The sequence below is a fragment of the Betta splendens genome, chromosome 21 (genome assembly GCF_900634795.4).
Source record: "Betta splendens chromosome 21, fBetSpl5.4, whole genome shotgun sequence".
NCBI lineage: Eukaryota > Metazoa > Chordata > Actinopteri > Anabantiformes > Osphronemidae > Betta > Betta splendens.
The window spans coordinates 9,164,116-9,189,700 of record NC_040899.1 but is presented as its reverse complement, the minus strand read 5'-3'; the positions used below and the strand labels follow the sequence as shown (position 1 = coordinate 9,189,700).

At 46.9% G+C, this 25,585-nt stretch overlaps 1 protein-coding gene and 1 long non-coding RNA gene across 8 annotated transcripts; one reads left to right on the top strand and one right to left on the bottom strand.

Annotated features, from left to right (window-relative positions):
• Positions 1-105: 105 nt before the first annotated feature.
• On the bottom strand, positions 106-17,384 carry csrnp3 (cysteine-serine-rich nuclear protein 3). Of its 7 annotated transcripts, XM_029136601.3 has the most exons (6): positions 16,130-16,314; positions 15,505-15,550; positions 5,704-5,874; positions 3,694-3,953; positions 3,322-3,618; positions 106-3,209 (listed from the first exon to the last, which is right to left on the bottom strand). In XM_029136601.3, the coding sequence occupies exons 3-6, from the start codon at positions 5,852-5,854 to the stop codon at positions 2,082-2,084; spliced, it is 1,836 nt and encodes a 611-aa protein (XP_028992434.1). In that variant the 5' UTR covers positions 5,855-5,874; positions 15,505-15,550; positions 16,130-16,314; the 3' UTR covers positions 106-2,081. The 7 variants fall into 7 exon arrangements, with proteins under 7 accessions (XP_028992434.1, XP_028992437.1, XP_040924674.1 ...); XM_029136604.3 differs by lacking the exons at positions 15,505-15,550; positions 16,130-16,314 and adding an exon at positions 17,152-17,384; XM_041068740.2 differs by lacking the exons at positions 15,505-15,550; positions 16,130-16,314 and adding an exon at positions 17,148-17,171.
• On the top strand, positions 16,459-25,321 carry LOC129603495 (uncharacterized). The gene is made up of 3 exons (XR_008693394.1): positions 16,459-16,586; positions 17,838-18,102; positions 25,148-25,321. It is a non-coding gene; the product is annotated as an uncharacterized LOC129603495 (long non-coding RNA).
• The last annotated feature ends 264 nt before the right edge of the window (positions 25,322-25,585 follow it).

Below are 25,585 nucleotides of genomic sequence, written 5' to 3'. Positions count from 1 at the left end.
GCAGGGGGCGCCAAGAATTAAGAAATCACAACTGTATTAATTACCGTAATTAGATTTTCTGACCTAATGTACAAAAAACAATACAAATATTGCATCTTAAAGTGATTAAGATCAAAAGAGGAATTAAATTTATTTCAAAAATGAAATAACAGAAAACTGAAGTTGGCTTTACTACAACTGTTAAAAAACAAACACTTAAAAAAATCAGATGACAGTTTGTGCAAAATGTATGCATTTCACAGATTATGGATTAGAATGAAATTAATTAGGCACATGAACCTTTACAACTCACAACCAGCATGAAACAAAAGACAATTTTAAGATATTGAAGCAATTTAATCAATACAGACTTTAGTAAACCACAATAAATACATATGTCAATATCATTCATAATAAATACTGGAAAATAAAATTAAACGGGATTCTTAACTGGATGCAATGTTTTTGTATTTAACCTCCTCACACTATGCTTTGGCACAAATCATCTGCACTGTACGTCTTACTGATGCCACTGGGAGCCTGAAAGCCGAGAGGTCCCAGCTCAGATTCAGGACTTTTATGAGGAATAAACTATCTGAAGATAAAGATCATCCCTCAGCAACATTTTACAGTAGAAGTTTAATTACAATTATTGCTGTCCCCAAAGTGTTGAGCTGTCACAGGTGTTTTATAAATATGCGTTACAAGGTTATTTACAGATTTTTGGTTAATAGTGCTTTTATATGCGTCAGTCATTTTCAATGGCTCATAGATTTCGTGAGACACTGTGGTTTTCAAATACTGATATGAGTCACGTTTGATGATGAGCTTTGATTGTCAACCTTGAACATTTGTTTGCTCTGTGTATATTTATCTAACCAGTCAAATTTATAATAAAACCAGTGAGGCTTTAAGGACAGTATTATGTACTATGACATCAATTAAAGGCAACTTACTTCTCAAGTCACAGAGAAACCTGTTAAATATATATATTTAACAGGTTTCTCTGTTCTCTGTTATATATATATATATATATATATATATATATATATATATATATATATATATATATATATATATATATATATATCACTTCAATAGGCTGAATCAACATTATTAGATCCACATTCTGTATCCACATTCTATACCACACCCTATAAAGCCTTAAAGCAGAATTATTTACTAATTTAAGAAATAGTGTCACATAATTGTGGATCAGTTTGTTTATTCACAGGATGTTTCTATTCAAATTAATCCTGTTCATTTCTCGTAATGACAGTGTCCTGTTGCCTGTGGTGAATCGCAGAGCTTCACCTGCTATCAGAGATATGTCAAAGTGCTGTGTTAATAATATCCCTGCATCAACAACGTAAAAATCTTCATCTGTAGTTACACCTGCAAATCATAGGTCTAGCGTGAACAGTGGGGGGAGGGGGGGGACGCCAGGGCTCACATCTTTCCACTGTTCAAGTATTGGAGTCCAAAGCAGCAGCGCGAGTGCAAAAGGCTGTGAATGGATTTTGATGTGGTCTGACGCTATGCTACCGATACTCGACTGCAAACGTACAAATAAAAGGCTTTTTATAAAAAAGCACACGATAGTAACAGAAGAGAAATGTACACATGTATGTATACAACACATTTCGTATATAAAACAATGGCAATCTTTTCCCTAAATGTCAAACAGCATGCATATTTTATCAAAACCTTTACTATACGGAAGTGTACACAGAATCCAGAAACAATAAATAAGCCGACAATAAATCTTCTTTGCACATTTGACACATACAGTAGACATAAAAAAGTCCCATCTACGGTACAATATCTGCTTAAAACTAAAACTTTACATCTGAATTACAGGATACATTGCACAGTGCGACGAATGATGGGTTGAAGGGGTTTAATCCCAAAACAAGCCTCGCTTCATCGTATGTCCGTCTGTCGTCATAGTTACAGATGAACGTGTACTACAGCGCTGCAAACAGCTTGAAGTCTCATGTCAGATAATGCAACAAAGGCCTTGATTATGTTCCCTTAAAATACCACTTGGTCAGGCTGAAGTAAAGACACAATCATGAGAACACTGAAGCGGGCGGATCCCACTAAATGGCTGCGACCTCGGGGCAATGGTCTGATAAAGGTCGGCTCTTGGTGCCGTTCGCTATCAAGCCCAGGTCAGGATGTCCGTTGACGCTGGACTCGTTCGGGGCCGGTCCTGTTGTCGCGAACGAGCCGTTGCTGTTGTAGGAACTCTGGGCGTTGTTGGTCAGGTAGTTTTGAAACTGGGTCTGGCTCTGGGTGCCGGGCGGCTCGGCGAGCGCGGCTTTGGATGGGGCCTTGTTCTCCTGGTCGGGGCCGTAGCAGGTCAGCGAGGCGGCTGCGGCGCCGTTGCTCAGGGTGAAGGCGCTCTTCTGCGTGTACTGTTCCTCAGAGGGATCAGGGTAGTCCGCGTACCGCCCGGCGGCGCCGCCGAACGCTCCGTGGGCCACGTTGCCGTTGGCGACCGAGTCCTCGAACGCTAACGCTTCCCCGTAGGAGTCGCCCGATTGGCCGGCGGGGCCGTTGGAGGCGGCGCCTGAGCTCTCCAGCTGATAGTAGTCAGCCGGGGGGGAGTTCATCAAGTATCCGTTTCCGTTCATGTGGGCCTCACGCGCCACAGAGCCATCGCTGTAACACAACCCTGAGGACAATGGCACCACCTCAGTGCGAGAGGCCGATGGAGCTGTTGCATCCTCAAGGTTCTCTGACTTGTCATCATCATCCTCATCCTCCTCCTCATCATCATCCTCAGAATCACTGTTCGCTAAGCTCTGGGTGCTAGAGTCAGACAGTCCGCTGCAGACGCTGCTACTGTCCTCCTCATCTTCCTCATCGTCTTCATTCTCCTCCTCATCGTCATCATCCTCATCTTCGTCCTCATCTTCAGCATCTAGTGGCCCGTCCATGTCGTCATCAGCTTGCAGGTGCATGCTGGTTGTCTGCGGAACGGCGTCGGACAAAGCGTACTCCAGCCTGTGCTGGGACTGGACCAGAGGGTTCAGGTCAGCGGCTTCGCTCTTGTAGCCGTTGGTGGGCGACACCTGCTGCTGCTCGCGGCTCTTCTCCAGCTCCAGCTTCATTATCGTGTGCAGGAAATGGGTCCGAACGCGTATGGGGTTGAACTCCACCCTCCCGGTTGCATTGCTGCAGCCCTCCTTGGTGCAGCCGCACGGAAAGGACATCCGGTCGACCTAAAGAACACGTGGGGTTCACTGTAAGCATGTGACCTGCACACGGACGTTGGAGGAAAACTACACGTCTTTGATTACTGCGCTTCCTGCCAACGCACAGCAAAAGACTTACCTGGCACTTGATCCCCGCAATGCTGCAGGCACACGTCTCCGGGTCACAGAAGACTCTGCAGTCACAGCCGCAGTCCTCCCTGGACATGCGGATGGTCCTCAGCTCATGTTTCTCCTCCACGTCGATCTTCTTCACCCCAGACGATCGCAGCAGCGCCCGGCGCTTTTTAGTGGTCAGAGGCTGCAGGAAGAAGTACTCGTCCACCTCCGTGTTGTCCAGGTCGATGTCGTCGTCGGAAATGTCGTCTGCCGTGAGCGCGCTGGCCTCCTCGGACTCCACGGTGCCATTCTTAGTCAGCTGAGACAAAGAGAGACGAAGAGCTAAGCTGGTCGTTCATTGTAGTGACACGTCTGTGATTTTACTGATCCTCACCTTGAGTTTGATGGAGTTGAGCTTCTCCTCCTTCAAGTGGTCCCGCAGCATGTCTCGGTGGAGCCTCTCCTGCTCCAGGGCGAACTCGCCCAGCGAGTACTGCCTGACCCAGCTGTGCCGGTTGGACATGCCCAGCGTGCTGCCTCCCTGGCTGGGAACGCTGGTGAAGCCCTGCCGCCGGCCGAAGTAGTACACGGTCACGTTCTCGAAGTGCACCCTCCGCGTTCGCAGGCGCTTCTCGCGCTTCAGTATGGAGTCGGCTGCAGTAAAACACGAGGAAGGGCGCCGATTAAACGCTGTGAACCTCTCACTTCATTACTGCACATTAAAAACACATTTGTTTGTTTAAAATCATTCATGCATTTATTCATATTGGATGAATAGTGAAAGAGTTTACTGACAAATGTGACACAAGTATGAGCATATGTGGTGCAGACTCCTTAATGCTGCAAATACTGCATGATGAAGAGCTTCTGAATATCCTGGAGTCTTGTAGGGGAGGACTCCACATCTCTGGTCCTACAGTAAGTGACTTTTTAAGGACAGCTCTTCGAGAGGGGAGGGGGCAGCGACACGGTGGAGCATAAATAATCCCCTGCTCGGCCCAGAGACGAGGAGCGCTGGTTCCCAGGAGCAGCGTTCCCAGCGTTCGCCCCGCGTCACGCAGACAGGACAAATAGAAACCATCTGGCTCCAGCGGCGCTCTGCCCCCGTGCACCGGGGACAATGCATTTCATTACAGATGTAGGGGCTGTCGCACCGAGGGGGCCGGGTTTCATTAGCCACGAGACGAAACGCAAACCGGTCAGAACAGATGTTAGGTCTGTGTCATCAGCTTTTTCTGTCCACACACAGACACGTTCAGACACAATCAGCCCGATTTGCATTGCTTTGCCCTTTACACACTTCCAGCCTCCAGCATGATACATCAGATGCTCTAAAAGATCCATTTTACACGCTTTCCTCCTCTCGCCAGCGGCACAGGGCAGAATATACAGCGAAACCCCACAGGAGCGGCTGGTTCCGTCCCTCTGCCAAAGCAGCCGATCACAATATGTCTGCATGTTGCTTCACAGACCTGCAGCCTGTGTAGCGTTATAGTCTGACCTTCTGGAGCCCCAGCTACCGGCAGCTGCAGCTGACAGAGGCCTGGCTCCGCTTCTGAGGAAGCAGCACCCTACTTATGTTACTGCCCACTCCCTGCACTGATCTACATGTCAGCGCGCAGACAAACTCAATGCAAAAATACAGAAATTAACTTAAGTAGTTTTGATAATCGAGTTACTTTCTTTAGATGTGGACACTTGCTGCCTTATCTGGGTTAAACAGGAAACTGAATCTCCTTAAAGCTTCTTTTTTTATCCTGAATATTTAGAGAACCAGAAAAGTAATTGATTAGTACCGCTTTGGGGAATGACTGTAATAACTAGCTGTTGTTCATGCAAAAAAACAAAAAGCCAAAAAAAAAAAAAAACACAACGTTGAAGCATTTTTCCCAAAACTGCAACTTCATCAAAAACTGTTTAAGCAGCTCATTAATAAAAGCAGTTATGTGGTGTTTAGCCGCTCCGCCGTTCTTGGAGAGAGGCTCATTTGCGTGTACAGTACCCACAGTGTTGCTCATGCACAGCTTGACACAGCCTCGGCTCATTCAGGCAGATGAATGCGTCTGTGCACTGATGCTGTTCCTAATGAGGGAGGCTGCCTGTGTATCCTTCCCCCCTTTATTACTTTACTGGACTCTTTGCATCACTCAGCTCCTCTCATCTCCTCCCTCTTCCAATGCACAGCCACAACTATGAACACACATTATGCCCCCTCATCGACGGACATGCGCTTGTTTTGCTTTTTGCCTACATCCTGTATTGATTACTGAAATATGAAATCATCTGGGGCTGATCTGGATAAACATCCATTCGCCGTTTTTATCGTTTCTTGAGAAATTACGTTATTAAAATCACATTCACCGCAATGAGGACAATGCAAGAACGAAAACACACAGTCACTCACGGGTGAAAGAGCCGGAGGCAGACGGGTTGACACTGTCGCTGCTATTGCCGCTCTCGCTGCAGGAGACCTCGTCATCAGACTCCCGCAAGGAAGAGCACGGGGAGGAGGCGGCTTCCACCTCCTCGAATTTCCTCTTCAGTATTCCACTCATGGCCTGCGCCGCATCTGCACCTGGAACCCAGAGACAGCAGAGGGGCCACACATTATTTAATATCCAGTTTAGGGCTTTCATAATCCTCAGCACACTCAATTAGCAATGAGACCCCGACCCCCCCCATGCACACGCACTCTGCTGCTGCCGTACCTGCTCTCAGCCATTCCCCGGGCGATAGATCACCTTGGCACAAAGCAGCTGAGATAGAAGGGGAAAGCTGCTAATTACATACTACGTCTGCTGTACAGGAAGTTAATTCCATTACGTTTGATGGAGAGGCTTGAGGAAAAGGAGGCTGGAGCGGCTTCGCATGGAACACGCTGGCGTTACGCTAAAACAAAAAGGGAGCAGGAAAATCCACGGGCCTCAAATGTGCAGAGCAGAATGAAATGAGTACAGACTAACAATGACTGTCAACTGCATGTAAAGCAGCTGAAAACCTCTATCGATTGTGGCTGCATCGTGTCACTTGAGAATAACAGACGGCATCAATAATGATAATCCGCAAACATCAGGTTCACTATTGTGAAAAGACCGTTCTGCACAGGTGCTTTTAATTTGAAGGGAAGGGCATTTTCACCTCATCGACTACTGAGCATTTGTTCCTTTCGCCATTCTCATTTTACTGCACATCAATAAATATGAAATCCCCAAAACGCCTGTGTGCATAATGCACACAACAGGCTGTAAAATGACAAAACGGCTGAATCCACGCTTTCACAGACGATTCCAGGCTAAAGTGTAGATTATGGCTTTCCCGGCGTTGAGATTTACAGGGGAGCCGAGTCTACAGTATATCACAGCTTATGCTGAGGGGCACGTGTGTTTGACTAGCGCATAACGCTCAACATGCTTCTGATGCAGCGTGCCAGTGTGCACATGTACAGTCTGTCACCGTGGAGCTCATAAAGCACTGTGGACGTTGGCGGCCTGCTACTGTACGAAGCACAAAGCGCAGCCATCGATGCAGCTCATTTTTTTTGGTCACACACACACACACACACACACACACACACACACACACACACACACACACACACACACACACACACACACACACACACACACACACACACACACACACACACACACACACACACACACACACACACACACACACGTAACGAAAGTGTTCCAGACCACTTCAATGTCAAACCAGAGTGGCCATTAAATCTCTCTGACTGATGATGCAATTAGATGAATAAATAAGTCAGACACACTGAACTAATCACTATTACACTGCAGCTGCCTCTAATAATCGTAATAGACTGACAGCTCTGTAGCTGTCAGTCTATTAAGTGCATTATTTTGATTACTGGCGTTTCTATTCGTTTGTCCCCACTGTCTTTAATGAACCTTATGCTGCTTGCCTAAACAATAGCAGCTGTAGCGTCACGTCACATTTTAAAACCAACCCATTGACACGTTACTGACTGGCAGCCGTTCCTCCTCCCGCCTGCGTCTTCAGCCGGTCCCGCTCTGTCTCTCTGCCAGAGCAGCTTGTGGGGGAGTTCCATTCAGGCATCGCTTCATGTGGGCACTGCATTTACGGATGCAGATGCCGCCTGGGAGGACTGGCACTACCAGCAAGCGGGGAGGGGGGGGGCATTGTTCCCGGGAGGCTGGGAGGCGCGGTGACATGACACGGCACCGCCAGCGTCTGGAGGACCTCCAGAGTCAACAGCTCTACCTACAACTAAGGAATGTGAGGCATCCTCATTCTGGGAGAAAGTGGAAAACAGATGATAATTCATCATTTTTGATCCAGTAAAGCCTGAGCTGGCTCACCATCTACTTTATACTCTGAAATATTAAAGGTCTAAATTAATACATTTAAGCAAAGCACATTTATTATTATGTGTTCACATACAATGTTCATCAGTGCAACATGTTTTAACATCAGACGAAAATTCATTTCTAATCTGCTTCCTCTCTTTTCCTTTGAAATGTCCACCAGGACTGATCTGTCCATCATTAGTCCATTTCCTAGCAAGGGTCCTAATTAGATACCATTGTTGGAAGCCGATTTGTATGCTCAGCCCTCTGCTGATGCTGCACTAGGCTTTGATACTAAAAGTGGTTGCCATGGAGATTCTAATGTACTCTCACAACTAGTGGTTTCCCATATGACAGCCTTTCTAATGTTTGATACAGCTCTATACATCTTAATGCAAGAACAAATTACGTTTGTCCTTTTCCTTTTAATTTACATTTATTCATCACATTTCTGGTTTAAACATTTTAGTTAATTATTTGGGCATGACACAAGTTAACATCTCGCCACTGGATGGACATGACCTCGTGAGCCCACGACGAGTCTGTAATCTAGGGCAGGCGTCCTAATTTAGGGCTGTACAGTAAAAAGCTCAAGATGAATGAAGATCGGCTCCGCTCTCTTTGTCTGCACTGCTGCCCACCACCAGGCATGGCTGGGCAGCACATACTATGGCACAAGGGAGAAAATCCTAGAGAAAATAATGCAGCAGAAGCCAGCTTGGAAAGCCCCTCCCTGCCTTCGCCTCTGTGCACACACATCAACTGTGGAGACCAACTCGCAGCCCTGCAGCACCCTTAGTCTTAATGCAATTATTTCCCCCTCTGTCATTCACAAGATTCCCAGAGTCACAATAAAAAGGATGTGACAACGCGGGGGCCTCGGAACACTCATCCCAAGTGATCACAACAAGCCTATGGCATCTGGAGCGAGTCATGACACATCAGTCTTGCAATGACCACATTACACTTGCACGCGTGTGTCCCGGCCCCTCACGGTAACAACTGACCTGCATCCACGGGCGCACTGTGACTCCTTTCACCTCGTCTCACAGCAGCACAGCCACGCAATCATAAATGTGGTGATTCAAAAAAAAAAAATAAAGAGGTGGGCCGTGATGAATGAAGAGATCCCCATTTAGCTTCCGTCCACTGACCTGCAGCGACCCCCTGAGCTCCACAGGCATGAGAGAAAAAGGGCGCAGGAGTATGGGAGTAATTTTGCAGCAGACAGTATGCTTTACTGCAAGGCGACAGTCTTTCTCACTTTAACTCCCTCTCTGTCACTGTGTTCCTCCCTCACTCGCTCGCTCTGCCTCTCTCTCTCTCTCTTTAGCCACACAAAGGCTCATTAGCTGTAGCAAGCTGAAAGGCAGAAGCCTGACTGGAGCAGAGTGGAGCAGAGAAAGCCTGTGAGATCACATGGGTGGGATGTCTGAGAAGGAGAGAGAGTGAGCGAGCGAGCGAGAGAGGAGAGAGAGAGAGAGAGAGAGAGAGAAATCAGGCGTGCGCCTCTGCTCCTGCTGTCTGCAGATATTTTTACCAACATGAGCTGGGAAGAGGAGGGGGACAGAGAGGGGGAGGAGGAGGCAGAGGTGTGTGTGTGTGTGTGTGTGTGTGTGTGTGTGTGTGTGTGTGTGTGTGGTGGGGGGAAATGCAGGGCAGTGGGAAAAGAGGTGGAGGGGGGAGATGTAGAGGAGGGTATTCACACGGGAATAGTAAAGGAAAGGAGGAATGAGGAAGAGGTGGAGCAAGAGAGAGAAAGAGAGAGAGAGAGAGTGGAAAGGAGAGAGAATGGGGCAAAGAAAAGGGGACAGATCAGCACAATGGAACCATGCTGTACATATGTACACACATTGTCTATCTAGTGGACAAGTGAACTGTGGCTCTGAGCTGCACAGATCATTTAATTATATAATTGGTGGAGGACGACAAGCAAAGGCGACTTGTCAGCGTTCCCAGCGCTTGCTAAGCCACAAGTTATCAGCCTAAACTCAGTTGACAAGTGCTGAGGTCACAGCAAAATAATGGATTTATTTTAAACTGTGGAACAGGTGTGCAACCGCCAGTCCACAACAGAAAGACGTGTCAATGATGGAGAGAGGAAGGAAAATGAGGCAACTTCAAGAAGCCAGACCGGATTCTGTCTCGTTACGTTCCGCAGCCTGACCGCTGTCCTCGCTGAACCTCTCCTCCTCCTCCACCCCCCCTGTGATGCTCACACCACCGCTCTCTCAGTACCACCCTGAGCCACAGCGAGGCACATAGGAGGCAGCAGTGGGTTCAGCCGTGCTCACGCGTGGAACGCCTTCATGTATTGCAACCCGCAAACATCACCACAGTGTGAAGTCAGTTCAAGTGTCTGAGGCACAAAAGGCATTTTTCTCTTTATCTGTGTAATTATTAATGTGAAGGAGCACATCACAGTTGAGGACAGTATGTCAGACTGAAGAAGACACAAACCTAAAAGCACTGCAGCAGCAGTGATCATGGTCATAATTAGACCGGGATTAAGTCACGCAAACAGCAAAACACTGTATTTACATCGAGCTCTGCAGCTTCAGGGCTCATTTATCTGATTTTGGTTTAGTAATCACATTACAACCCTTGATTCACATAAAACCCAACGCTCACCTCCAGGGAAAAGATAGTGATTAAGACCTTCTGAGATCCTGCACCGCTGGGGCATTCACAAAGCTGCTCACTGGGCATGAGCACATGAGCATCAGAGTCCAGCCAAGATGCATGTGTGCTAAAAAAAGGTGTATACAGCCAGCATTTTTGTAAAACGTACTGTATAAGCAAAACAATATTTTTGAGCCAGTGATGGAGTCACTGGATCAGTTCCCTCAGTTATGAGATGCAGCTAAACTACAGCAAAGCTCTACACTGGTTTTCTAGACTGGTTACCTAAATCTACGGTAATCAGAAAAAGCAGGTCACGCTAACGTGCATTTGAAAACCAACAAGAACAACAAAACAGAACTCAAATGGCCTTTAATAAAAAATGCCATAGATTTGAATTTCTAGCCAAACTTGACACCTAAATTTAAAATGAAACCCGTGAGGGCAAAGGGCAAAAATGTCAGCTTTGGTTTGTTTGTCTATCAGTCAGACTTGATGCATTGCACCGTGCAGCACTGCCTCAGTTAGCAGGTAAAATAAAATGCACCAACTAGTCTGAGCACTTTGAGTTTTGCTCATAATAATAATAATAATATTAATAATGATAATAGATCTGTGTGCTTTGCATCTCAATCACATTTGCCGAGCTCATTATTTCCACATAAATCCATTTTTCAGGGGCCAGTTTGTTTGGGGGCATCATTACACTCATCACTGATCAACTGCCAAATGTGGAAAATAAGAATTCCATATAGATTATAGACCCATTTTTTGTCTGCATCTGCCAAACGCCTGTGGCCACGCAATATGGCTGCTCGCCTCACAGACCACTAGTGGTTCCACAGTGATGAGAAAACACACGTCTGTGTGACTTTTTTTTTTCTTAAGAGTTCTGTCTTTGTTTGTGATCCTGCTTGTTGTTAGTGGTTCTGTTTAAAACAAAGATTCGCCCTAAAACCAAGACCCAAAGCGTCGTAGACGAGTCTGAAGCCCCGTTCGACCTCATCCATCACTGGTGTCACACTCGGCCATAAATGGCAACCTTGAAGGGGGGAGAGAGAGAGAGAGAGAGACAGAGAGAGAGAGAGAGAGAGAGAGAGAGAGAGAGAGAGAGAGAGAGAGGCATAGAGAGAGAGTGTCTAGGTCTCAGCTGGACTCCCCTGAGGAGAGGCTGTGGCCTGAATGATTATACAGCTACAGATGATGTCACTGGAGGATCCCTGCCACCGAGGGAACACAAACACGCCGCTGCTACAGCCTTTGCTTTGGAGAAGGAATGAAACGGATTCCTCAACCAGGAGGTCAGGAGGCATTTGCTTCAGTCACATCGTAGTCACACAAAAAAAAAAACAGTCCACAGTCATTTGCATATCGTCCCCTGGAGAACAAGAGGGGAAATAAACCACACCAGAAATAAACGAACCGACGGATGGTTCAAATCAGAGGGCAACGCGTTGTTTACAAAAACGAGGTGCATTAAAAAGGAAATGTTGATCATCAGCTTATTTCTAAATATTCAGGTGCCAGCTCTGCAATTAGGCCGAGCGCTCGTCTCGCTTTCCTCTGACCTACATCACTAACCGGCCCGTCATTAGTCACATCGGGCGCAGGAAAACACCTGACAGGTCGTTGGTGGACGGCGACAACAAACATTGTGCTCAGGCTGTTTTCCCCCATTGTGTCGCCATAAAGGTCAGATGGATAAATTATGCAAATAACGCTAATTCTCAACAACAGTCGTGCAGATTTTATGTCAGAATTGAAAAGAATTACACCTGAGAAACACACACACACACAGTCCCCAATTAAACACAAAGGAATCCATTTAAGGAAATGTAGCGACATCTACAGATTTATGCAAATGAGGCTTCACATGCGCTCTGTACATTTGTTAACTTGCACTCGCCTCAGGCTGCAGACAGATCTGCTGCGTGCACATGAAAGAGGGAGAGCAAGGGAAAGGGAGGGAGGTGGTGGGGGGGGGGGGGGGGTGCAGCCCACTGTTCAGCACTCAGCACACGGAGGAGCTGCAGCCTGGTGATGCCTACTGCAGCTCCAGTACGGCCGGAGTGCAGGGAATCACGGAGCTCCAGGTCCATTACAGCACGCAGGTCCGAAGCTCTCTCTCTCTCTCTCTCTCTCTCTCTCGCTCTCTCTTTCTCGTGACCCTGAGTGGTTCACACCAAACTGCACCAGCACCGGAGTCCTTTAACAAAGCTGCAGAGGAGCAGACGCTCCCTCCGACGTCTGCGGCGTCTTTGTTGTTACGAGCGCCCGCAAACACGCTCCAACGCCAGGACTAATGTTTTGATTTGCTGCGATTCAAGTCACACAGTGCGGCGGCATAATCAGCTGCTCTCACCCCGGCGTCAATAACAATACTCGCCCCTAAATTATTCATGGCACTATATTTTATTTATGACTATATTTTCCCATGTCACCTGGAAGTTCGCGAAGGCTGGTTCGGGCTGGCAGGAACAGAACTGCCAAGGCATTTCACAGAGACGGGGCCGCTTTCATCTCCCGCACAGGCTCGGGAAGCGGCGGGATGCGGGGTTCACATTCCGCAGACAAGCCTTATCATTTATATATAGCCAGAATCATGTCGAGATCATTTTTATATGCAAAACATTTGCCGCTGCGATCTGCGAAGGAGCCGTGAAGTAGGCCAGCTCGCCGTGTAATTAGAATGTATGGCGACTTCCAGCGACACAAAACACTTCCTGTGAAGAATGGAGGTGAACGTTATGCAGGATGCACACCTAATGTGGGAGGTGTTATTCACAGTGTTGTGTTGAGCGAAATATTTGATGCTTTCGTGATTCTTAAAAAGCTGTAAGACACTTGTTTAAAACTGTAAACATGTGACTGAAGAGATAATTCAATAAAAACATGTAGCAATAAAACGCAGTGGGTGATGTTGGTCTCTGATGGGCAGGTTTGACTCTGACAGATGTGAACATTCTGGTCAGTTATTTATGTGGAGCTGTGTCTTCATCACGGTGCCTCAAAAAAAACCAACTAGAACCTGAATAAACCGCTTAAACTAAATGAGTTATATAAAAGATTGAAAGTAATTCTGTCATCTACTGTAAGTTTGATGTTCCATCTCTCCCATTTTGCTGTTGGCATTTTTCTGCTCGAGTGAGCAAGGCATTTATTTCTCAATTAGACCAAAACGTCTGCAAAAACTATTAGCGCTGCTTTTGAAGAACTTCAATAGTCACCAATCTCTCATTTCTGCTGGATCTGAAATGATGTTGATTAAGACTATAATTTCAAAGCCTCAAATATAGATTTAAATAGAGAACACAAAAAACTATATTTTATATAGGGAGAATGCTTCCAGATAAAGTAATCTAGAAATAAAAAATGAAATATTATAAATATAGTCTGCTCATCTTATGTTATTAAGCAGTGTGTATCAGTATAGGAGCATTAAACATAACACTAATTCACAATCTAACTGACAATTGAATTGTATTGTTTTTAGTGAAGAATAATTGCAAATAATTAGACAATCATTTCTTTCGATGCCTCTACTCACGTTTTGTGCAGAACGTTTATGTAGTGCCTCACTATGCGGCGACAAATAAAACTCATTACGCCAAAGAGACATGTCCTTTTTTTTTAAACACTTAATTAGCTGGCAACAGACAAAAGATTTCAAATAGGTGTCATGGCAACAACTCAAGAGAGCACAATCGTGAAAGCGTGAAAGCCCAGCGCTCAGCCAGGAAGGAGCCAAAGACACAAAAAACGGAGTCACATCAAAAGCTCCTAAATTGGAACCATGAACCCTGCTGGGACGCACAAAGCTGCTCGCTAATACAAAAGGTTGATACTAGTTCACGCTGCACCAACTGTACTCGGGCTTGGGGTTCCGCGTTTGGGGGGGGTTCGGTTTTATGTGGAGCTGCTAATCTAAAGTGGGTCTGATCAAGCAAACGGATGTAACGAATCAACAGGATTTGGGCTTCTTCAATTGAAAAATACAAAAGCACCGGAGTCGATGTGTTTGATGTGAATGCATTTTATGCAGCGTTTCTCCATGGTAACTGCAGCGGCACATAAATAGGAATGACTAACGCTGCATTGTGGACATACAGTACTGTACTGTCATTCGTACGAGCGTTTGCCTTTTTGTAATGCGAAGACGAGGTGCAGGGAGAACCCACTGCACCCAATAAGAAGCGGAGCCGCGGACCCAGAGCAGCTGCTGCAGCCACTTACGCGCCGACCTTTAACATGACTCGCTAAACCTGCCTGCATCCTCGCATCGCTGAGCCCAGAGTCATGAATCCCCGCTGTTCCCGCATGAAAAAGGGAAGTGAGTCCGGTTCAGCCGGGCGCGGGAACCTTTATGTGCAGACAATTCACCCACGCCAGCATCTCCTCAGAGCTGTGAAGCCGTATCTCGGCTCCTGCGCCTCTTTAATGGTCTGCATTTGCTGTTGTCAAGCTTTAGCCATCTGCGCTACAGTACAGTATGTAATAGCCGCACGGCAGAGGCACTCATTCAGATAAGTCAGCGAAACGCTTTGCACAAGTAAATACATCTACTTAATGCTTCAGTGTCCTATGACGCTGTGCCACGCGTACTAATTAAATCCTGCTCCTCTGAGATCTGGATGCTGATAAACTTGGAAAGCAGATGGATTGGGAAGGAAAGCCTCCTCATCTTTCAAATTTCAGTCACAAAGATGGTGTGTGTGTGTGTGTGTGTGTGTGTGTGTGTGTGTGTGTGTGTGTGTGTGTGTGTGTGTGTGTGTGTGTGTGTGTGTGTGTGTGTGTGTGTGTGTGGCACAGCAATGACCTGCCACAGGAGGCACAGAGGAGGAACAATGCAGCGGTCCGGCAGGAAAAAGATGGGCGTACTGTACTCACGAGCTCCTATCTTTGTCTTTGTTGTCTTGCAGCCTGTGATTTTTTTCCCCTCCCATTGTTGAAATGCTGATGCTTAAGTCACACACACACAAATAAATATCAAGCAGCCCCAGAAAGACGGAGTTGTTGTTTTTAATCACTGTGATATCAGAGGCTTCTCTCTGGTGTAATCCAGAGAGAACACTGTCTGTATTGACTAAACAGCGTTGCCTGCATCAGCATCACATCATATCTTGTTATCGGAGGGGATTTTGTGTTGCAGCGTTAAGCAACAGTTGTGCCGACTTCAACCATCATCAACTCACAAAGAGCCCAGTTTAATACGCGAGCGTGTTCGTGCAGCACGGAGGACGAGGCCTCACCTTTATCCGAACACGGCGTGTCACGCGGCAGCACGCTGCTTCTGCTCTGTAAGAGACGGGAGAAACACGCAAGGACGTTTATTTATGCAGCAAACGGGGGCAGAGCGATGGACGGGACCGCGCTCCAGCCAGCAGGATGCACGAAACGCACACAAAGACGCTGATGCGAGGCGCCGCGTGCAGCCGTACATGACTCTCCATCATAAACTTTGCAGCAGCGTGCCTGGCGGAGTTTGATCCAAATCTCTTGTGAATCTCTTCTCCTGTTAGAGGTGGGCTGTCCCTGAGGGGGAGACAGGAGGGGGACTCCCCCCCCACCCCCAGGCCGTTTGCAGGAGAGGTTCTCAGCTACTTGGCCATACATCAGTCAGCAGCCTGTGTGACATAAATGTGCCCAGCACACAAAGGAACAGCGGCTCCGGACGCGCGCGGCTGCGCGTAACGTGCCGCCGGGTTATTGCTTCAAATGCAACTTTAAATGTCGTAGGCTTTTTTGGAATTATTTCAATTGTGCTGAGCAGAATCACCTGATGCCCAGAAGAGTTTGACAAGGGACGAACAAAGATAACAGCTGTAATGTGAGCGCTCCGATCAACGCCTATAATAAAAGATGAATCACACTCACCCATCATTTCGTCATTATCTCCAGTATCCAGCCAGTCAATGGCACCTCCTTTGAATGGACCTCAATTAATTGTCTCGTAAACGCCCGTCACGCGTTTCCCTCCGGCGGACCGTCACCAGCCGCCGCTGGATCCGCGAAACGCGCCGAACTAACAGGCAACGATCACGGCACAGAGGAGCGGCGCCGCAACCAGCACTCCTTCCGGATGCTGCTGGTGGTGGTGGGGGGGGGGACAATGGTGCAGCATCACACAGGCGGCTTCACCGACAACGTGACTCACTCCGTCCAATCACGGTGCTACGAGCACGGGAGCCAGCCAGCCGCAGAGCGCCGCCGCCGCGACGTCGCACGCTGGAGCGTCGCGCGCTCCGGCCGCGGCCGAAGCAGGTCTGCGCAGTCGCGACCCCCGCACCGGTCATGACTGACCAAAGCCTCAAATCAAATCACAGCCGGGCGAGTATGTTTGTATTTTTTAAAATATTTCTATGATTTAAAAAAAAAAATCATGCGAGTGTTTGAAACTGCTCTATGGTTTTCAAACATGTCACACAATGTAATGAAACAGATGAAGTTAAGAGGCTTATAGAAACCAAACAGCTGCTACGTAACAAAGTTGAAGCAGTCGCTGCTGGGTCATGCCAATTAATTCAGTTTATGTACAAAGCATGTCTGATGGGTTTCAACTGGAGCGAGAGAAACTTTGATTTGCTTCTCATCCATTTTGCCAAAATCCCCGAGTTTGTTTGTTCCAGGTTGATGGTAAATGTTGAGGCGTAGCGCCATCTGGTGGCGGGTGGTGGAATACGATTAAACGTAAATCAATTCAAAAACGTTTTAGTCTCATTTCATTTGATTTTCCTCACAACTGGTCGTTAAATGTTACCTCTCGCCACGTCAACAAATTTATACAAGCTCCATTAATTCATTGATTTAGGATTCACGTAGCCACAAATGCCGAAAGTGGGCAGCACGTGACTCTAAAACAAGTTTGTGTACAGATGACGACATTTCTACTCACTCACTTATTATCTTGGCCGCTAATTCCTCGCGAGGTCCGCGCTTGTGTTTGGTCTGTGGGAGGAAACCCACGCGCACACGACGAGAACACGCAAACTCGACACAGAAACTGAGGGGGACAACATAGTCTGTACAAATTACACGTAAACACGCAATCAAGTGTGCTGACTCTGCATTTTGGGATGAAATCTGCCTGGAAGGGTTTGATGCTCCCTTCCTCGCGCTTAGTTTCCTGTCTGTCACATTCACACGTGGAAAACCGCCTGTTCGTCAAGTCCGTTTGTCACGTGATCAGTTTAAACAAATCGTGTATTTGCAGCGTTTTCTCCCGTAATCGGGACGTTTCGGCAAATGTACGAGCATGTTTCCTGTAAACGAAAGTCATCTTCTGTCAGTCAAAAGCCTCCGTGTAACCTGATGGCTGTGAGTGAGTAAAGCGTCAGGCTTTGCGTGACACTCTATGGCCTTTCTCAATTATGCATCAACTGGGCATATCCAGTGTCCTTCCCTCAACACAATGCAGCCGACCGGCCCATCAGAGAAGTATTTGTCAGCTTTCAGGCCCCCCACAGCTTTTTCAACCATGAAAAAACCCATAGCTTCAGTTTGTAATATGTAGATACGTGTCAATAGGGCTTCTGCCACTCAGGACTGACGTGCTCTCTTCAAGGAGTCCCCTCTGCCTCTACAGAGCCACTGATTGAGGCCCCACCAGCTGCGAAGAAAGTGGAACCCTATTGAGTGCGCTGACCCGTGTCCCGTCTCCACCGTAGTCAGCGAGGTTCCAGCGATACAGTTGCACCACGGTGGAAATTCAATCAGGAGATGGGCCAGAATGAGGAGCAGCCTCTGACTCCCGCTCACCTGCGACTGTAACAGCAGCAACATGTGGACTTAGGACGCGGCGGAGTCTAAAGGTGGATTAGAGAGGATCCCCAGCTTCATACTCGGCTGCTGTGAGTATCTGTGTTTGTGTAATGAAAGGTCTGTGGAGAATATGGAAGCTTTGGAATGTTCTGACACCATGCGGTGAAAAATGGCTGATCCAGGTTCAGAGGTCCAACCTTCTATTTACAGTAGACGTATGGTGTGTTGGGCAGATACGTGGTAGACACTGACATGTAACATGGATGTAGTAGGTCACTGTACATGTTATTCATGTGGACCCAGACAAACACTTTGAAGAAGATGTGCAGGTGACTGAATGAATCAATCACGTGTTTTGGCTTCATTGTCAGGCAACAGTAGCAGCTACATGAGTGAATGGGGAGAAAACGAAAGTGTGGACTAACGAACGGGACTCAGGTCGTGAAGGAGGAGGCAGTCCGAACGGCTCACGGAGCGCATCAGCCTCCTGGACAGACGTTTGTCCAGGTCTCCCGGCTCGTGACAGAATGAAGCCGCCGCTGGTTTGCATAAATTATGAAGGCAGAGGGGCTGGATGTAGTTTCATCAGTGGCTCATTTGCATCAGACTCTATTGTGGCTCCAGTAGAAGGACACTGAGTATATCTGCAACACGCTTCATTGTCCCTCCGTCCCCTCGCGACCCCCGGAGGATTGTGTTGACATGTGAAATGAATGAATCTCCTGCCTTCGTGCAACCTGAGCTCCATGCAGTTGCAGTGCGTGTGTTCCGCCACACGATGGCTGATGGGTTCACGGCTACAACAGCAGAATCTGGACTCTGCTGCTCCGCTTTGTTTGTAAGTTTAATTCTCCAGGCAAAACAGAATGGTGTTCGATGACCTTTTGACCTCTTCCGCTATCGCTGGGCAGCCGCGTACAGCGGCTCCTACGAGGCCTAACTTGAGATGAATGATTGAAAACGCACGGAGTCCGTGAAAATAGCCCCAGCCTCTGAAACAACATGAATAAAGCATCGGCTCAGCCTCCGCTGCACATCTCCTGACGCTATTGTTAGAGTCTCGTTGGCCAAAGCTGATACTGTAACGCGCTGGTGGTGTGTTGGGTTCAGGCCGATGTGTCTAATCATCAATATGCTGACTCGGCAAGACGCTGTCACCACAGATGAATTAATCATGATGCATTTTGCATAATGGGCACCTGTGTTTAGTAAAGTCGTCCAGTTTTTCTAAATCACCCTGGACGCTGACGCGGGTGACGGCGCCGTCTTGTTCTTCTGTCCTCATGAATATAATGTAAGAAATTAGGCTGAATTATTTATATGTAGTATATTAAAATGATCTTATAACGGCTAGATAATGGCTAACCGGGCCTCAGCGGATGTATGGGTTAGCACACGAAGACGAGGCATGAATATATAAACAGGCCGGGCTTGGGCTGATTATACACGCTGACCCCGACGCCAGGTCAAGCTTCAGCCCGCAGACGAGAAACCGGCAGAAAGAAACGGAACGAGCCTTTAAATAGACTGTAAATAGAGTGTGAAAGAGCTGACAAGAGGTGGGCGCGCGGGCGAACGGGCGTCGGCGCAAACGAGTCACACGTCGGAAAAGCCGCCGCGGACGCATTTGGACCCGCGCGTTCATGAAGCGGCCGGTTGTCGAGGCGCTTTTGACCGCGCTGGTCGTTCGGCAGGAATGTAGGTCACCCTTCCTTCGAGTCGCGGCGCTCCGTCTTTTGTCACTTGAGACAGTTATTTTTAGGCTCTTTTCGAGTTTCCGTCGTGTCTTTCGGTGCCGAGGTTGGGTGTCAGGCACGACTGTGTCATAGGACAAGCAGGGGCTAAATATACAGCCTGTTGCCATGAATGTTGTGCAATGTTGTCTTGCGAAGCGATTGTGTCATTGTCTCAGCAGTTTGTTCACCTGAATGTTCACGTGATTGAAGTGGGTCTCTCTCTCTCTCTCTCTCTCTCTCTCTCTCTCTCTCTCATTCGCCCCAGACGCCGAAGGTCTCTCTGCCTTCATCTTTCAGCTGCCTCCTTCTCGTCTCATTCAGCCCCACAGGTCGAGAGACAAAGTCTCCTTTTGATGGGCGTAAAAGTGTCGCGGGGTGATTATTTTACAGACACCCGACGCCCTAATTGATGGACAGGGGTGGGCGGGCGCCGGTAGCGGTGTGCAGTGTCCGCCTCAGACCCACAGGATGATCACAGGGGACACACACCTGCCACTCCGTTTTAACGATGCCCCGAACGACTCCGGTTCTTTTGTCATCCATCGGTTTTGAGATGATCAAACAGAGCGAACGCCACCGGAGGCAAGAATCCCCAAAAATGTTGCTTTAAGCCCCGATATTGAGTTTCTCACGCACAGCTTGTTGTTCTGTTTTGTTTTGTTTTGTTTTGTTTGCTGCTTCACGTTCGCTTCAGTGTATTTCCCAGGGAACGGGGCGTCGGTGAATACTACCAGTGGGTACTTTGCAGATTTTCATTGGTCTGGGCAACAGAGGTCATTGCATTATAATCCCACTGACCCAGTTCAGCAACATGGTGAAATATTTAAAAAGCCCGATGCCGTGCAGGAACACGCCAACCTTGAGCAGGTGGGACGGGCTTCAACCCTCACTGCAAGGGAGCCTGTGCTGTGTATGCATTTAACAAGATTAAACTTTTATCAACTTAAAAAAAACACTATATGCTAATATTTGGTTGCTATGGTGATGTGTGATCATGAGCTCATCCATAAGAAATGAATAAATGTGATGTTAGTCGACTTCAGATAACCACTTTCATCAACTTTTTTATAATCTTTAGAATCAGCCTAATCATTAATCTTAATGAAAAATATATGAATTCATTGCCCATTTTTAACGAGCACATTTTAAGGATAACATCACATCACAGCAGTTCTCTGGGAATGAAGAAAGCTGCGTGCAGTACTGTATATGGGTCAAATACAGAAATCACTTTGGCCTTTTAATCTCATAAACAACACTTGGAGAATCTTTGCCCTGCACTGAAGACTGTGTTTGCTGTGACTGATCTGTGTTGCTTAGTGAATGAATATTTGTCTTTCAAACTTAGTGCCAAGCTGGCTGCTGGACTCCCAGTACGGCTCCGCTCCGGACCTACTGCGCCAGTGTGAGAGTTGGAAAAGCCTCCGCGAGTAGTTCAGTCAGCAAACTAGGAGCTCTTTCCCCGAGAAGCTGATCCTGTCTCCATCCGGACAGATCAGACACACAGCTTTATTATCATATATCCAATTACCATTCCATGCAAACACCGGTGAGTGCAGAAACACGAGGACACACACATACACACACACAGCACAAACAGTGTGTAGCGAGCAGAGGCAGGACCCATCCCGCTGAGCATCTGAAGCAAAGTGCTGCTGGCTTTTTGTTCTCAGTGGTGGGAGCAGGCTGGAGGCTTGAAAGCGTGTGTGTGTGTGTGTGTGTGTGTGTGTGTGTGTGTGTGTGTGTGTGGGCAGGGCCCAGGAGGAATTGATTATTTGCTCCAATGGAAACTTGCCTCTGTGCATCCATAAGCTAAGTGTAATATAAAGTGTATGTGTATTTGACAGATACTCCATTTTCATAGCGTTTTCTATGAATTTGTAAATCCGTCTGGAGTCATGGAGTGAAAAACGCTGAACCGCTGGTGCATGTGGAGCATGTGATAGTCTGATACGGCACCGTGATACTAGGTCCGCGTGAAACATGGGAGTAAGTGTGAGATAATACGTTTTTGTTCCGTCGCCTCAAAGTAACTCCCTTGATGTATTTCAACAGACATTAAACAGAGGAATATTTCATTTTAAGGCGGTGAGATAGGCATCAGAAGGGAAACTGAGAGAGTGGATAAAGAACACAAAGAGCTCACGACGCCCCGAGCTGTGTGTACATAACAGACGGGTACAAATGAAAACCCTCATTCCTGAGACAAGCACATTCTGTCTATCACTTCTCCAATGAGGCTTTTCCTGAAGGCCGGTTTAAGACACAAGGCTCAGTCTGTGCCCGTGATGTGACGCGAGCAACGACAACAGGAGCCAGATGATGTAAAGCACAAACCATATGATTCACACCGACGCTTCCTGTGATCCTTGGACTTTTAGCATTAGGATTTTTTCAATTCGTCCAGTATCTTTATGTTTAGGTTGGTCACATTCCCACGAGTCTCAGCTCACTCAGTGCTAATTAGCAAATGCTAAAGCCTAATCCCCACTAATAAAGTTAAACCACTTCGGGAAGAGTCAAAATCATAATAATTCATTATGGACCTGTTTAGCTCCACGCACTATAAATAGACCCAGCTTTTTGAAATATTAAGCAAATGAGGCGGATGGTGAAAATACTTTATGTCACGTGTCTGTCGCCCGTCATGTTTTACATTCAGTCACTTTTTAGGCGATTCGACGATGGCGCTGGAAACCACCTTTATACAGCAGTGACCCAACACCACACTAAATATATCAGGGACAAACATAGAGCGTGGGACGCTTTTACGGCCTTCTACTTACTAAAGACCACCTCAGGTCTAAAATGAACATCTAATCTGTGCACCCGCAGCATTAAATGGGTAGAGAAGCAGGATCACAGCTGGAAAATGAGCGCGGAAGAACTCTGGTTTGGTGGGAGCGGCCGCCCAACGATCTCTCCCAGACGCCGGTTTCAACTTTCAGCCTGTAAACCCACGCGTGGGAGGGCTTCTTCTTCTTCTTCTTCTGCGAAAATTCTGGCGGAACAAAGGGAAAATCCAAATCTTTTGCTCCCCGAGAGCAGATGCCGTGATTATACAGCGCGTGTGAAGACGACACGGTGTCATTTTTGCATTGTTAGCTGTGGGATGGGTTTGTTTTCCCCCGTTCTGAAACCTTTGTCATTGATGATGTTTCATGCTGGGTGTTCTCAATTAACAATTCGTGTTTGTGATTGTTCCCTTAAGGAGCAAATAGAGTGAGTCATCGCGAGTCTTCAAAAGCCTCTTAGTGGGTGTAGCATCAGCTAGTTTATTCATTCAGCCACAGGAGACTAAGCATATGAAAAATAATGGCCCGCTAATGAACAAATAACTCCCTCTCATTTCTGACTTTCTGTCGCTACAGTTCTACATTTAGCTCCAATCAAGAGTGTACACGGAGGTATTTTATTCATTTTGAAAGAATCAAGATCATTTTCCCACTCTTTCATGTCATAAACCTCCCCACGAATCTATTGATATTATCCTGTATTGAATGACTTAACGAGTGCCTTCAGCACTAGCAGGAGGCCTGTGGTCAAAAGCGTGAAGCGATGGTGTGTGTGGAGCCCAGAGACGCTGCTGCCACGCCACACGGAGCCTCCGTGTGCAGACACCGTGGAGCTGCTTAAAATACAGCATATCACTGGCCTGTGACACCTGACATCATCTGTTAGACCTGCTGAGAGATCCGCTTTCTTTATGTCACTATTTACGCAGCGCACACTTGAGACGATCAAAACCTAAAGCAATGAGAAGGTGATGCTTTGAAATGCATCACGTGCCAACTTCAGTGTGCGGCTGCATTTCCTCATTTCTTTTACGGTAGATATTCATACCGTTAAGGAGGTTTGAGTTTTAGGATAGAAAAATAAAAAATAAAAAAAAAAACGCAACAACAACAAAATATGACAGCGCATAAAAAGCTTTTCTTGGCAAGTGTGCGAGGACGAGGATCCTTATGATTCATGGCCTCACTTCTAATGGCATCTGGTGGAGATGCAGCTCATTGTCATGCACCCCATGGTGCTATCTGCCTGTGGTCCACACGCAGTGCTCACTGATGTGAGCCGCACCAGAGCTCTACTGGGGAGAGGATCAAACCCAAAACACTTGTTGGCAATATTTCAGCGGAATTAGGCCCAGGGTGTGGAGTCGAATTAAATGTAAATGAAATGCATATGTAGCACAGGGGGAATGAATGAGGAGACGTCCAGTGGGTTTTTTGCCTGTCACTGTTAGAGTCATTCCAGTAAATTATTATGACACTGATAGGAGATTGGTTCATTAATGAAGGTGATTTCTGCACATTTTCATTATGCAGCCATTTTCATTTGCAGTGGATGTCAGCGGTGCTGTTCAATTCAACGGCTGCTTTTGTTTACACACAAAGACATAAATATGTGGTTGCGTGTAGAAAATGACTATAGTCGTTAAGTATGAGGCTGGAAATCACGGCGTGATGCACGTTGTCTGGTCTGATACTAACTTATTAAGGCAGCGACTGCATGGTTACAGTGTTTGTGGATAGATAGAGCTCACATTCGGCTCTGACTATGATTTCATTATAATCTTTTCATTGCCTCTAAGCTGTATTACTCTTTAGCGTTGCCGTCAGAGTATCAGGCAGTAATGGCTGTAAGCCTTTTGTGGATATGACATTTCCTTTGTTTCTCCAGAAATCTAATTACATGTTGTATGTAAATAGCTCAAAGTGTTCTCCCGTGGGCTTTGCTCATATTTAATCAGGCACAGTGACAGAGCTCACAGATACACACATATATATAAACATTTGCAGCACGGCTAGGGTTTGAGAGACAGAGGCTTACCAGTCACACTGTAAGGGTTTCCATCAAACTCTGCTGGTTTGCAATAAGCCTCTACTCAGGGGGAAGCAGCCCGGGCTTTGGTGCCTTGCTTGAGGGCAGGTTCTCAGGATGCACTGGGACAAACAGCCTGTGTTTACTCATTATCAACAACCCAAGATTCAAAAATTAAAATCATTAAATCATGTTCCAAAAACAAAGGCCGCAGTTTTTACTAGATATGAATTTATTGGTCTTTATGGGATGGTTATAGTTACTCAGGTGTGTTTTCTACATTTATTGCATCCTGTACTGTAATTATTAGGAGCTTGATTTAGTCATTGTGGCCTATTTACATAAAACGTGTGTCCAACCTGTGCTGAAATATTTGGCTCAGTATTCGTCAGACTGGTCTTGGCTTCCTCGCACCGCGTGTCTGCTAATGTGTAAAAGCCTGTTGTATCTGATGAAAATCCCGTCTTATCCCCTGCTGCAAGGCCCCTCTCTCTTTTTAGTGTGTGTGAGAGACAGACAGAATTTCAGAATTTGATATCTACATTTTCCTTTTTGCCCTCGCTGCACGACTTAGCTGCCACGGATCACAGAGGAGCAGCTCCGGGCCGAATAAAAGCAGGATCATCATGAAATGAACATGAGGCCTCACAGCGAATTCACATACAGACACCGATGTTCAGATTCCTCTTACTGGATAATACTTTGGTAATTTTGTAGGAAAATAAATGAATTAACCAAACTACTTTGGCATTAACCTTTGATTGAAACGTCAAGGAACACCAGAGAAATGGGTCTCCAGCTGTGCCAGCCTCAGAGATGCGTCTTGTTGTCTCCACTGCTTTGGTGCAGCATTAAGAGTGTATGCGCGTACATGTATTATGGCAAACCGTGACAGGCAGCAACAGCTGCTCATTGGAGCCGTGATGATGACACCAGGGTGACACCAGCGTCTGCAGAGGAGTCCCAGGAAGTTATTCTATATGGATTATGTGGGCATTTCAGATGGGAGGCA

Coding starts and splice junctions, on each gene's coding strand:
- csrnp3 (XM_029136599.3), bottom strand. Junction 3,619..3,693: donor TCAACTCCATCAAACTCAAG/GTGAGGATCAGT, acceptor TCTTTGTCTCAG/CTGACTAAGAATGGCACCGT. Junction 3,210..3,321: donor TTGCGGGGATCAAGTGCCAG/GTAAGTCTTTTG, acceptor CGTGTTCTTTAG/GTCGACCGGATGTCCTTTCC.